Raw genomic sequence first — 13,661 nt, 5'->3', positions numbered from 1 at the left:
GAACTAGCAGCGGTCAGTGATGTCCTCGGATAGAAGCACTCGATAGGAAAGTGAGAGGGAGGTGCGGTGGTGGAGAGTCTGGCTTCGGAACGGCTAGTCTGCGTGAAGTACCGGAGGGAGCCGGCGGATGTATCGCTACCTTCGCCGACGATGACAGGAACAGGAAATGAAAGAAGCGTCAGCACTAAGGTGTCATGTCGCCGTCTTCCTGGTTCTTGTTGTCAAGGTACTCCGTCAACCATCAGGTTGTAGCGATTTGGCCCCCAAAGGTTCCCAGCCTGGTCCGTCTTAGGTACAGAGGTACTAGAAACCTAGAAAGCCAGGTCCTTCCGAGCAGCGCTTCGACACCGCTTTATTTGACACCCCAACAAGTTGTGGAATGGCTTCTTGGAAATGTGGTGTGCTGCTGCTCTGTGAAGTGGCCATGCTGTGTTATCAGACAGCATGTTGGCTGTCAGCCAATCCCCGCCGGTGGCGTCCAATGCGCCAATGACGTGAGAAGTATGTAGTCCGGACCATTCCCAAACGCGGGTGTCATGCTTGTTGGTGCGCCATGGATATGTCGGTATGGATTCTATAATTATCTGGCTGCTATTCGCCAACCACTTTCATGAACCAGGAAAGTGATCGGCATGCCACGCGATGCTGGCGATGGCACAGAGCAGGATAGGTCCGGGGAGAAGGACTGGAAGGCGGCCCATTCCAATCAAAAGTGTGGGTGGGTCTTGTTCGAAGAATCTCATCCTCCATATCACCAACACCGCAGCCGAGCGAAGAAGAATCGGGAATCCAACGAAACCCAGGACGTGGCACGGAATGCCGGGGTGCTCCAACCAAAACGACTGGGGTAGAAGCTCGACTCCGCGACACCGACAAGAGGCGCCAGCACAGCTTGTTAGGTATGTATGTATGTATATCCTTTGTGGATTGTATGGGTGCGACAAGGTTAAAGTTCAGCCTTTCCTTATGTTCCTATGTTCTTCTTTCCCAAGGGCAGTAACCAAAATGCATGGGTCCCCCGGTCGTCGCCATCCCATGGTGACTGGCCTGGCGATGTTCAGATGGCAAGACGGTGACAGAGGCATGTGTGTGTGTAGAGCAAAAAGGCGCGAGAGGCCTCTCTCTTATCAAATGAAGCAGTCGACTCGACGACCCATGACGATGGGCTGAAGAAGGAATGCCTTGGCTTGCGGGCAGTTGGGCTTCTATTTGGGGGCCCTCGACGGCTCCGCGTCAGCCTTGGGTTGCGGCTGAGCTGCGCCAGCACCCAAACCAACGGGAGGGTGCCGAGTCGTCGCGAGACAAGATGGCTAGATGGTAGCAGGTAAGCAGAATGAGGCAAGTCACCTGTCGATCACGCCGACGGATTTGGTAGTCGTGGATGCCCCAGCTTAACCTAATCTTGGGGATGCCATGTGCGGTCGATGAGGTCGGATGGTCCAGACTCCATGGTCACCAGTCGGCCGGTGACTCTGGAAGTTTCCCACTATTGAGGACGAACCTTATCAGTAGGGATTAGCGGGCGTGTATGTACCCCAACCATCAGCCATAGTCCCCAACTAAGTACAGAAGCAACAACCCCGTTGTGCTGGCTGTCCTAGGCTAGGCAACCTTCATTGTCGAATTACTCATTTTGTCAAGTTGACACCTGTAAATACTAGGATATGTTTGGGCTTGATCAATGAAGATGTACCCCCGTGTCATGTCGTTGAGAAGCGAGCCACAGTTGATCCCGCGTAGGCGGTTCCTCCTAGTCTCTTTAGCGGTCTTTAGTGGCTCGAGAAACCTTGACGGGGCGGAGATCATTGGTCGCATACTGGCTGTGCTGCAAATGCGAGTGCTCCTTGGCTTAGTGGAGTTTGCTTTGCTCCCGCAACTGTCGTCGTCCTCTAAGAATCCTCAATCACTATGTTGGACGACAGACAGGCATGACATGACCAGGGAGCTGACATGCACGACATGGGGCACTACACTCGGCCGTTGCGGCTCAAAATGCTACAATGATATACGCACTCGCAAACTCCTCCTGCAAACAGATGCCGTCGTCTATCATACCACGCCGACACGACGACGATGACATGCTTACGAAATAAGTCAATAATTGACTTTCATCGCCTGTACTACTACTGTACATGTATTCTCCGATCGAGCGCGAAACCCCAGGTAGGCATAGCCTTCAATGTGACGCGGGCTGTGAGACATTCACGCTGCTCGTGGTTGACGTCCGGTGACGCGACCCAGGACCTAAAATCCCATCAGAATGGCGCCCGTTTACCGAACAATGTTGGCGACCTGGGCGCTTGTCTCTAGCAAACACAGGTAGGTATGCCGTCCACACCATCTTCATTCCACTTCTTTTGGTACAGACAAGCATCGACTTGCTCACCATACTGGGAGGCTCAGCGCCCAGCGCCCTTGCAAGTGCAGGCGCCTTTGCTTGTATCTTCTGTGTCTTCCCTCCCACAACCTCTACAGCCTCCACAAAGGCCAAACAGTCTTCCGCCTCTCATTGTATGAATCATACGGGAGGTACCATGCGACATGTTGCTCTCCGCGTGTTCCTTCTGGAATGGTCGCCCTTTTCCTATGCTTCCCTACTTCAGCCTACCTACCCTTGACTCCTGCCCCTTGGTACTAGTGGGATGGCAGGTATCAAGCGGAGGCCTATCACCAACCCGGTCTCCTACTAAAGGCTGTCGTTCCTCTTAACGTTCGCCAGTGGCTTCGAAGACTGGCCTGTTCCACTTTCCGATTCGTTTCCAACTCTACATGAACCTGCCTTAGCTCCCGCATCGCATCACATACGCATGAGCCTATCGTTCATCCGCCACTTGCTGCCCACTTGAAGCTTTGAATTCAACGTCGTCAAACATCTACTACATACCCTCTCAACACTGGCTTCCCCCATCTTGACTTGTCCGACGCATAACGTCCGTCGGTCGAACATTTACAAGACCAAAACCAACCGGCTTAACCACATCCATCCCGGCACTTGCCACTTCGAAACCTGAACCTTGGGGCCGAGGCCTCATAGAGCGATAACCTACTCGCGAATGGGCTACTACGAGACCATCGGGGTTACGAGGTCGGGCGATCCGGGGTTTATAAGGGGAATCTCCTACCATCATCACCACAACCACCGTGGGCACCACCACCACCGTGAGCACCGGTGCAAGTGCTTCGAGGGCTGTTGCGGCGTCTCCCTGGTCAAGTTCAACGAGCTGCAGAACGAAGTCCAGAACTGCCGCGATGAGAAGGTCCGAATCGTGCACGACCGGGACCACTACCGCACCGTTGTAGTCGAGCTGAACAGCAACTACACGCAGCTGAACAGCAACTATACGCAGCTGTCCGAGAAGTACAAGCAGCTGTCCGACACCAACGAGTGGCACCACGGCGAGAACGCACGGCTCCAGTCCGATAACGACCGGCTAGTGTACGAGAACGATCAGCTCCGTCGCTGCGTCGCCGGCGAGGACGGCCAGGTCGAGGCCCTCAAGCGGCGCATCAAGGTGCTGAAGCGCGAGAGCGACGCCAAGGACCAGCTCTACCGCGACAAGAGCCTCGAGGCCCGCGAGCTCCGGCATACCATCAAGGACCTCGACAAGAAGGTCGGCGCCTACAAGGAACGCTACGACGGTGCCGCCCTCACCCTGCGGATACGCGACCGCGAGCTGCGGGAGAAGGAAGACGTTATTTGCAAGCAGAATATCGAGATCCAGCGACTGGAACATCTGCTACGGTACAGGCGGGACGGCTGGTGAAGTTGGACGCGATAATATACGACGTAGTCCCCGTGGGAGTGCGCGAGCTTTTACGACTATGAACGACTATTTCCCCCTGCGGCGCGCAACTACTGCTATCTCTTTTGACTCTGCCGGCGTTTTTTACTTGAACGGCTGACGGAGGATTCACACAAGAACAGACTGATCATGGATGGATGCCACGGTTACACTCGTTTGATTCAATTTCATTTGTACTGTGTAAGACTGAGTGGAATTTGAGATAGACTGTACGGTTTTGGTTTTGGGTTGGTTTTTCCCTCTGTAATGATTTGAATGTTCTATATTATATACCCCCTGAAGCAAGCAAACACATCTAGATAGATAGTTCTTTTAGGATAGCCAAAGTGAAATGAATACTGCATTACACCTACACCTCGAAGATGCCCTTGAGAAATTTGGGGAAATGAAGACAAGCTGCTGCTGACATGATCAGGTGCAGAGCCTCGCCCACTCTGCGGATGGTAGAGGTGGTCCGCGGCTCGTGATGTCCGGACGCGCGTGTGATGCGCATGCGGATGCGACGATGGATGGATGAATAGTGGCCCCCCCTCCTTTTTTTCTACATATGTATGTCTGCCCCCCATATTTCCCTCTTCTTGGTCGCTAGTCTCACGAAGCGCGATAGCGCGCGAAATAGGCCGCCCACCGCCCATGTATGTACCTTGTCGCTTCTTGGGGGCTATGTATGCGGATGTCCATCATTAGCGAAGCACATCCTGCACGGCTGAGATCCGCTCTCTGTGTGTGCGCGGCTGTGTTAGTAAATTACTGTTTTTCGTCTTTCCTCTTTTCGCTTAATTTAGAGCTATGTCGGGTTGCCACTTGGGCAGACGCCTTTCAATAATATTAGCAAGTCGACTTGGGGTGTTTCTACACCTTGGAGTTCTTCCTTCTAACCTACCAACCATGTGAAGATTGAGCAGGGCATCCATTTAAGCAACTGACTGTTACACGTGGGAGCTGATTCAGCCGCAACTGTCTTTCCTCTACGGACTGTAGACAACATGTATGTGTCCAGATCAGTGTAACTCCCCACAACGGAAAGGACTTCGCCGCACATGTGCGTTGTGTGTAAGATCTGAAGAGAGCGAGACAGACAGACAGGCGTGCGTTTCTGGCCAGTCATTTCTCCAATCTTTCTGTCCAGGGTGCAATGAGGGAGGAGTACGTAAGCCGCGCGGGATTATATAATAATTAATTGGATAATACCTGCATTGCGTCTGGCGGCGGGTCAGTGTCAGACTTATTTATGTTTGTTGTTGTCGCCGCCGATGGGAATTCCATCTCTTGGCTTTCTTGGGACGTTGTCATGTCACATTGCATATATCTTACCCGTCGAAGATTGGGCCACATATGAGAAAGGTCGGTCGCATGTGACGGAGCAACCCCAGACCCAGTGCGGACCAAGATCTGCTACTATTTTGGTCAGTGGGACCAGCCTTGAAAAAGCGGCCGACCGATTGATTTACAGCACGTCCGGTCCTTTTTTTTCATGTCAGTCATACATACATGCGTACACCTTCCCAAGAAGCCAATCCGGGACTTCGCTTGGCATGCCCTTCTTGCTCAGGGGCTTACATAACGGGCGTTTCGGGTGCTACTCATTGCTTTTCCAATGGATTTCATCTTCGCGATCGTCGGAGGGATTGTCAGCACGAGATTGTCAGCACGAGATTGGCCGGATTGGCGGAAGTATAATTACGTAGGTTCACTTAAATTAAAGTAGGTGCCATCAGCGACACGTCCTGACCGGCAAAAGAAGAGAAAAACGCCTTATCCCGGTACACGTGGCAATCGCCCTTGGCAGCGGATTCAAATCACCGGTATTGGTACTTGGCAGGGGCTGCATTACTGCCGGCGCAGATTGCTTTAGATCGATGAAGGAGCGCGAAGGTGGTTTCGCAGGTTGCCGAGGAACGAATGGAAGAGAACATAGGCGAGTTGATTGATTACCGGTATGGCAATGGACAGGGGTGTCGTGTCAGAGGCGTGCCCAGTATCACCGTCATATGGGTTCCTCATTGATTGAAATTGGACATCGACTTAAAATAGACGTTTGAGGGAGAAAAGGTCGGGTCACGAAAGCGTTTGGTTGTAATCGACCAATGGCTGGGTCGAAAATAGATCAGGCAAAGAAGCACTGGCCGGATTCTTGTGAAAGCTGATGAATTTCTTTCACTGGGAGCGAGACGCCAGCCGGCCCATCGGGTCTGTCGGCAAGATTATTCATCGCGGCCGTCCTGTTGTGGAGGGTAGCGGGTAAGTAGTGAGATCCCGAGAGTCTGGGGATCGCTTGAACAAGATACAGGTAGTGATAGGTTAGCAATCGTATGCATTGTAAGCATTCCCGTCGCTGCAGAAATCTATATATTGATGAAGTGTCAAACTCTGGTCCCGTCGCGTGAGTACCGTATCTTCTGTGTGGATGTACATACAAGTTTACTGGCTGGCATGGATTGCCATGTGAGCTTACGACGCTTGATCCTGGATTGAAGATGGGCGGTGATACCGAGCAGTTGGGTTAGCAGTGCAACAAGGGGGGCCCCTGGTCTGACGATCTAGGGTAGCACCCGTCGGCCGCACAAGAAACAGCAGAGTACAATGTTGACGCCAAGCCGTTGCGAGGCTGTGAGACTTTGGTCGTGATACTTTTGTCTCGTATGGTATGCATCAATTTCTTCGGTACCATTGCAAAAGAAAGAGATATAGAAGGATGAGGAGGAGGTTGGTAGGCATGCGCACCCATGGACTGTCCGTTTTGGGAAGAAGCTCCCAAATAGGCCGTCACAATCAAGGGATGGGTGGGTGGTGCAGCTTCTGGTGCAGGTGGCTTGGAGCATATGAGCCACTGCAATGGGCGCGGATGGGATATATGTGGTGGTGATATAGTCAATGATGGCGGTCTGCTTACATATATCTGCTTACCTATTCGATTGGAGTGCCACTTGGCATGGGAGCGGCGATAACAAGGGTTGCAGAGGGGTGTAGTGAGAGAGTGAGGAGACGGGTGATAAATCAGAAATTGGCGGATTGGCGACTGGGCCATGGATACATGGCCTCAGGCCGACAGATAGGATCCCGCGCCGCCTGCGCCCTTGTGCTGCCGCCTGCAAGTGTTGGTTCAAGCAGCAGCAGCGACCATCAGCAGCAGCAGCGACCAGCAGCAATTGGCAACGACAGGGTGTTTTTCCAGTTCCACATTTTCCAGGTTCCCACTCTCGATGGTCGATTCGATGCATGCAAGGAATGCGGAGTCCCGCCAGTTCCCGTTCTTGTTTCGTTCCGTTTCTTGCATTCCACCCATTCTTCTACCGCTGGATGGAGCTCGCTCTGGCCTGGATGGGGCAGAGTTCTCAGCCTTAGCCGTCGAGGCATGTACCTTTGTGAAAGTAGTCTCGTCCCATCTGGTCTCCCATCGTACACACCTCCCAGACCCAGATGGACCTCACCCCAGGCAACAGCCCGAATCTGTTGACGATGCAAGAGTCCTGCATACAAAGCATAAGATAAGGGTTGCTTGCTAGTAGCGCCACGGGTGACGGGTTTTAATGTGAGTCATTCTAGAACACCCTGATTGGCAATTGCTTGTTGCATGCAAGTCAAGCCAAGCTGCTGGCTGTTACCTGTTTGCGCCATTGCGTCCATGACAGGCAGGGCCGTCAACGCGCGAATGCGCAGCTCGCAGGCCGCCGAGAATCGCTTCCATGCGCGCCCAAGAAGCCCATTCCGACTTTCCCCATCTTCGCCCTTCTCTGCCAATCTACATGCAGCCGGTAGTTGCTCGCAGCAGCTCATGCGCGCCGCGCTGCGAACCAGAAGGCGAACCACATTGGGGGCCAAAGCCACCTACGTTTTCCCTCTGAACTCGTTGCCAGGTCAGGCGACCGCTCGCCCGCAAGGCACCTTGGGCCAGTTGTCTTTTTCGGTGAACCTCTGGAAACTGAATGCCCCAATGGGAAAACTTGGAGGGCACAAATGTCGTAAGAGACTTTGGAGAATAGGCTTCGTCCTCCGTCACACCACCTCGCGCGCGCTGTGTTGTTGACAAAAGTTCCAGTGACACATAACCCTCCTCTCGTCCCGTCTGGCTCTCTGTGAAAGAATGCCAAACCAAACGAAACATGGCAGTCCACAAGTGTGCACTTCTAATTCCCCATGTCAGCCAGAAACCTGGGATACGATAGCTTGGCTGACCCTCCATCCCTGCACCCCCTGGTAACCCTACCCTCTGCCCCCTCTACCCCTACCCCTACCCTGCCCTCTCTGACAGCCGTGAGGCTGATTCCTCTGCCCAGGCTGGCCAGGGTCACTTCAGTCCCTCCGCGGGAAATGGCCAAGTCCTGCCTAAATGGAGGACTACAGCACAGGTAGACGCAGCTTGACTGGCTGTTCAGTAGCGGACCCTGGCCCTGGCTGGTACTGGTACTTGCCTGCTTTCACCGCGATACATCCGTCCCTCCTCCATACTACTTACTCACTTGGGCTGGATGATGGTGGTTGAGTTGGAAATAGCTTGAATCCTGCTCTTTGAGACCTCGAAGGCAGCAATGCCCCCTTCCTCGTCCAGGGAGTCGAACAACAAAAGTCCCATTGAAACCGCGCATCCGGCTTGTGTATCTGCTCCCTCTTTTCATTCTTTAAAACTCGCTCGCTTTCTTCGTCATCCGGCTGTTTTCGCGCAGAAAAAGGCATTGCTCACTTGCGCAATCATCCAGGGCCTACCACTCATATTTATATTCCGGCCTGCCCACCCACCACTTACCCCGATCTGATTAGGCTTCAGCTCTTCTTCGGTGAACAACCGCCCTTACTTGTATTTGCCTACAGCCTCACCACATCAATCCCTACTCCTGTCCAATTCAATTCGCCCTTCAGCTCTGCGCTTGCGCCCTACTATCTTACGTCGCCCGTTTCGTTGGGCCGTGGTGCAGCTACCTCCAATTGTCATACCGAATCACCACACAACACATTCGCCTCCAGACCCCATTGGTCTGACACCGGCAAGGATGTCCAACAAGACCGTAAAATGGAGCGACAGCTCTGTGTCGGGACATAAAGGATCATCTCGCTATGATCACGACTCGGGAGTTGGTTCGTTGTCAAGTGAACAGGCTAGTACAGGAGGGAAACCTGATCGCAAATTCACAGCAGAAGACCTTGAGCGCCAGCGCCACAATCCTCGTGTACTCGTGGAAGCCCTCCAAGCCAAGGACGACGATCTCGCCCGAAGCAAACAAGAGAAAACAGTACTGTTGGCCGAAAACCACAAGCTCCGCAGTGACCGCAAAGCCCTCGACAAGGAGTTCAAATCAGTAGCTGACGAGGCGTCTAATCTCCAAGCCCGCGTCAACGCTCTTGAAGTCAGCAATGAACAGCTCCAGGCGGAAAATGAAAAGCTGAAATCCGAGAACTACCAGCTTCGTCGACGATCAGGCACCAGCGTGACATCCGAGCCTGATTACACGATGAGTGGTGGACTAGGAGAATCCTCGGCGGGCATACCCCACAGGACCAAATCCAAGAGCAAGCAGGAATCGCCCGAAATCGAGCACCTGAGAAAACGCATCACGCCTCCCAAGGGCGAGCCTAAGAGGTCTTCCAGCAAACGTCGTGGCAGCAGTTCAGCACCTAAAGACCGCACGCCGTACATCGAGGATATGACTTCGGGTGATCGCTACGGGAGATCACGGCCACCCGTGTCGGCTTCTGCGCAGTATAACACGCCTGCTGCCCACTACAGTTACAACACTGCCGTGGCCCCTGTGTCCTACGCCCCCGAACCACCATCTCGTCGGTTGGTAGCAACTACACGGAGGAAAGTGGCGACTACATAGCTTATCCTCTACCAAACGAAAGGCACCACAGAAGTTCAAGACACTAAAGGCATGGCCTTTCGCACTTTACGTTGCCTCGAAGCGGATGCCTGACTGGACTCAAGACCTACATCGATTGCGTGTGGACGGCCTATTTTTGGAGGGCGAGAGGGAGCAAAACCCCCTGGCAGCCCCGCGTTTTCTCCCACTCGAGATGCAGGCAGCCGTCTGTGACAGAAGAGCCATAACCCACCGCCACGACGACACCCGAAGACCAGGTTCCCCTACAGTCATTTAACCTTGTTACCCGCGTCGCGCCGGCCCGTCGCATCCACCGTGCCAACGCTGTTCGCCGGCACTTCCCAATGGAGTTCTTGATTTCCTACCAAACTCGGCAATTGGATGGTTGTTTGACAAACATCTCCTGAAGAACACCTAACCGGGATGCCTGGAATCCTTCCTTTCACATTCCTGCTTCCCCTTGACCGCAATTTCCTTGTATGCGTTTGCATGTATTGTTGTTTTCACACTCCTGCTGTACCACCAATGATGGCCTACTCCAAAACTGCCATCCGCCACTCTGCCGTTGCAATGGGTGGCTTCGTTTCCCCGCCTTCACCGACACTTTTCTGCTTTCTCTCTTTGATGGTTGCGTGGAGGGCCTTGTGCGATGTCATCCTGCCTCATCGGTTCAGCAATATCTGGCATGATGCATGTCAACGTGTCTCATCCGGGCCTATGCTTTTCCATGATTGCCTACCACACTCCGATTTGACTCGAGGCATACTTACTGGCATTATCTCAATGCTGTGCGCCTTGGGGGAAACGGAACGCCTTGCATACCGCCGCCGCCGCTGCATTGACGGTGGTAGTGCATATCATAATGCACTCCAATATCGCACGCCACACCGCTGCACAATATACCTGGCGTGGTCGAGAGGGGCTACCGCTATGGCGAGGCTGTTTCACTACTTGAAAATTATGCCTCGTCGATGCTTACTCACATGCAGCTTGACGGTGAGGCTTCAGCGTTATCGATGATGCGTGGTTTCCTTTTGTTTCTTGTTTTTACCGGGAAAAAATGTCTTGTTCGTCATTGATACTTTGACAGAGTTCCTTTGCTGTCGCGGAGCCCTTATACCCCAGCGCTTTTCCTTTTGACTCGGCCAGATTCTCCCTTGGAGACTCGGCCTTGGTCTCTTGTGCATTTCATTTTTGGTTTTTGGTTATGCTGTTGTACATTACGTCTCCTATGTTGTGTATTTAGTTGGGGTTTGTTTTCCTTTTAGGTGGTGAGAGCTACGATACTACAAATAGATACCCTCGCCGACGAGCTGATGATGAGAAGATACTCATTATATATACCATAGCGAATTGGATGACTTGTTGGGAGTCAGTATGGGTCTGATTATAATGGACAGGGCGCAAGGGAAACGGACGGAGTGGGTGCTAAGAGGGTATTTACGGGAATTGATTTTTGATTATGGAGACGATAGATATACCATCAAATTTGACCGGGACTGCCCATGGGCGAACCATCATGTGCTTTTACTATAGACCAAATAGAAGCTGCCTCTGCGGGCTATATGCCATTCACCGCGCAAGTCAGATGCTTTCTCCCTCCTTCTGGTAGATGTGAGGACACAATCACTATTCTGAGCGAGAACTGATAGGTCATTTGGAGCTTCGCACTTGCAGTGCTTGCTGAGTCTTGAGACGCACAGGCAGACAGCTCGAGTGCCCCTTTGAACTTGCTCGAGGCATGCCTCCAGCCTTGGATGCCGATTACCGAATGCCTTAACTTAACGGCTTCAATCGCCGATTCAACAACCCTACCCGACCACCCTTCGTAGTTAGGCAGCGACTATTGCTTCCTCGCAGAATCACCTGTAGGCTGACCCGAGAGAGAGTTCATGCAAGAAGTCTCGCACGAACCGGCATATCGATGGAGCCTGGTCGGTCCATCCACTCGGAGCGAGCCGCGCTGAACCAATAGCTACCATAGACTTCATGACTGCCTAGTTGGATTGGCTGAAGAGGGAAGAATATTTGACTGACATAGTGTTCCTCCGTGGAACATCGAAGCTCGTAATAAGTCAATGGTACTGCGCGACCCGGTGTGCCCCTCCACCAACAGGCCATATACATCTCGGAGCTGAGCCAACAAATAGCTTTCTCTAGCAACAAGAAAAAAAGAGCCCATAAGAGATGGAACAAAAAGGAGAGCATGCGCACTGCAAACTTGCTAGAATGACAAAAGAATTTGTCCTCGGGGAGACTCGAACTCTCGACCTTTGGATATCTGAATGTTTAATTCAGTCATATTGAATATGAGACCAACGCTCTAACCAACTGAGCCACGAAGACAGTGCTTATGTAATTGCTTGAGATTTATAGTCTCTATACTAGTATATATTAGCATTATTCTGCTATAGCTCACAGCTTGTTGATGTGTGTCGCGGAAGTCAGTAAGTTGGTTTGTAAGAGGGTGGGTGCCGTACGCCCCTATCGCATCGGATTGTGGAAAGAATTGAGGTTCGTAGGAAGTTGAGCGAAGTAAATCGGAGGGGTTTCTTTCTCCCAAGACAGTGAGTCAATTGATCGAATCACTTCGTTGCAACCCAAAACTTTATGCCACTCACAGTCATCGGTCTCGTTCGTAGACTCAGACCCGATGTAGCAATATGATTGCAGCGAAGTTTTACATCATAGTGGAATGAGTTGTGTCATAGTTCCAGAAAGCATCTGCCATGTAAACTCCGTTCCGTTCAATTCTATCAGTATCCGCTCAAAGGAGGGTGGTAGTCAGCAGTTTTGACTATGTCGCTGTTGATATTCCCATTCGCTATCTCGCCCAAACATATTCCGGTGAAGTTGTGTATAAGAACCCATTTACAAGTAGCAAGCGTTGCAACGACTCTGCAACAAGCTTAGCGTCTAGGCTTTGTCTAGACCTCTTGCCTTGACAAACCGGTTTACCTGATCCCTCGTCGCTTTATCGTTGTACTGCTCATGAACCTCATAGAATGATATCATCTCCTGCGTGCAGTCGACCATGGCCTCAATGTCCACCTGGCTCTCGGCAACAAAAGCCGCGAATCTCTGAACCTTGCCGAACCTAGCCTCCTGCTGTTTATCTTTCTCCGGGCCACCCCCAGCGCCCCCCGGCGTGGTCTGCCCGCTACTGGCCCCGTTGTTACCTCCCAAGCCGCCGCGCCCGACCTGGGCCTGGGCCAACGCCGCCCCTGCGGCCGCAATATTATTCGCAGCAGCAGCTCCTGTCATCGAGTTAGGACGCAGAACGAGCGAGAGCAGGATGGCGGTGAGCGCCACAATGTGTGGTGGGTACAGCAGCGGCAGATCGGTCACGTAGTGGTCGTTGATGATGGACCAGGAGAGGTTGATCTCGTCCTGGGTGAGGTAGAAGTCGGACTGCAAGGTCGCGAGGGTCCGGTAGGGCTGGTGGACGATCATCTGCGAGTTCATCTCGGAGATGAGGAAGAATTCGCACTCCCCTAATCGGGACGTATCAAGACTGAGGAAATCTGGCCAGAGAGAGCGTGCCTCCGTAGCGACAAGCCTAATGTGCTGCGGGCACTCCTCCATCTTACCGGCCAAGTATAGCGCCGTCGTGATTACGAGATAGGGGTTCGTCCGCCGTATTTCGACCTTGCAGTAGAACCGTTTGATGTAGATCTGGGCTGTTGCGATGATTTGTTGTCGGATGCCGAGTCTCTTTCCTAAGCGATTGATTTCTACGATGCACACGTTGTCAGTCTGGGCCTGGAGGAGAACTCTAGTGCTGGAAACGCACCCATTGAGGCGCGGAGAGAAAGGGACGTCCTTACGTTGATTGAAGTAGATGTATAGATATTTCCAATCGGGCAGCGGGTACATCTGCACCAATTTCGGGTCCTCTTCGCACAGCTTCTCGCGCATTTGGGCCAGTTCCTCTTTAGAGAACATCCAGAAGCGACGCTGGGTCGACTCCCAGAAACTGGCGGCCATGATGGGCGAGAAGCGCTCAGACGGACGGTGTGATAGGAGAACCCCCAAGCAGCTC

At 52.6% G+C, this 13,661-nt stretch overlaps 4 protein-coding genes across 4 annotated transcripts; 2 read left to right on the top strand and 2 right to left on the bottom strand.

Annotated features, from left to right (window-relative positions):
* Positions 1-3,053: 3,053 nt before the first annotated feature.
* On the top strand, positions 3,054-3,764 carry PG998_008914 (uncharacterized protein; the record flags this gene model as incomplete). The annotated part of the gene is made up of 1 exon (XM_066875730.1): positions 3,054-3,764. The coding sequence occupies one exon, from the start codon at positions 3,054-3,056 to the stop codon at positions 3,762-3,764; it is 711 nt and encodes a 236-aa protein (XP_066727886.1).
* Positions 3,765-7,545: 3,781 nt separating this feature from the next.
* PG998_008913 (uncharacterized protein) lies at positions 7,546-7,908 on the bottom strand (the record flags this gene model as incomplete). Its single annotated transcript, XM_066875729.1, has 1 exon — positions 7,546-7,908. One exon carries the CDS (start codon positions 7,906-7,908, stop codon positions 7,546-7,548), a length of 363 nt encoding a protein of 120 aa, XP_066727885.1.
* Positions 7,909-8,791: 883 nt separating this feature from the next.
* On the top strand, positions 8,792-9,619 carry PG998_008912 (uncharacterized protein; the record flags this gene model as incomplete). The annotated part of the gene is made up of 1 exon (XM_066875728.1): positions 8,792-9,619. The coding sequence occupies one exon, from the start codon at positions 8,792-8,794 to the stop codon at positions 9,617-9,619; it is 828 nt and encodes a 275-aa protein (XP_066727884.1).
* Positions 9,620-12,535: 2,916 nt separating this feature from the next.
* PG998_008911 (RNA polymerase II holoenzyme cyclin-like subunit) lies at positions 12,536-13,606 on the bottom strand (the record flags this gene model as incomplete). Its single annotated transcript, XM_066875727.1, has 1 exon — positions 12,536-13,606. The coding sequence occupies one exon, from the start codon at positions 13,604-13,606 to the stop codon at positions 12,536-12,538; it is 1,071 nt and encodes a 356-aa protein (XP_066727883.1).
* Positions 13,607-13,661: the final 55 nt, after the last annotated feature.

This window comes from Apiospora kogelbergensis (genome assembly GCF_038363985.1).
Source record: "Apiospora kogelbergensis strain CBS 113332 chromosome Unknown utg000006l_segment0_segment0, whole genome shotgun sequence".
Lineage (NCBI taxonomy): Eukaryota > Fungi > Ascomycota > Sordariomycetes > Amphisphaeriales > Apiosporaceae > Apiospora > Apiospora kogelbergensis.
The sequence above is the reverse complement of the archived record's forward strand: the minus strand, read 5'-3'. Positions and strand labels throughout refer to the sequence as shown.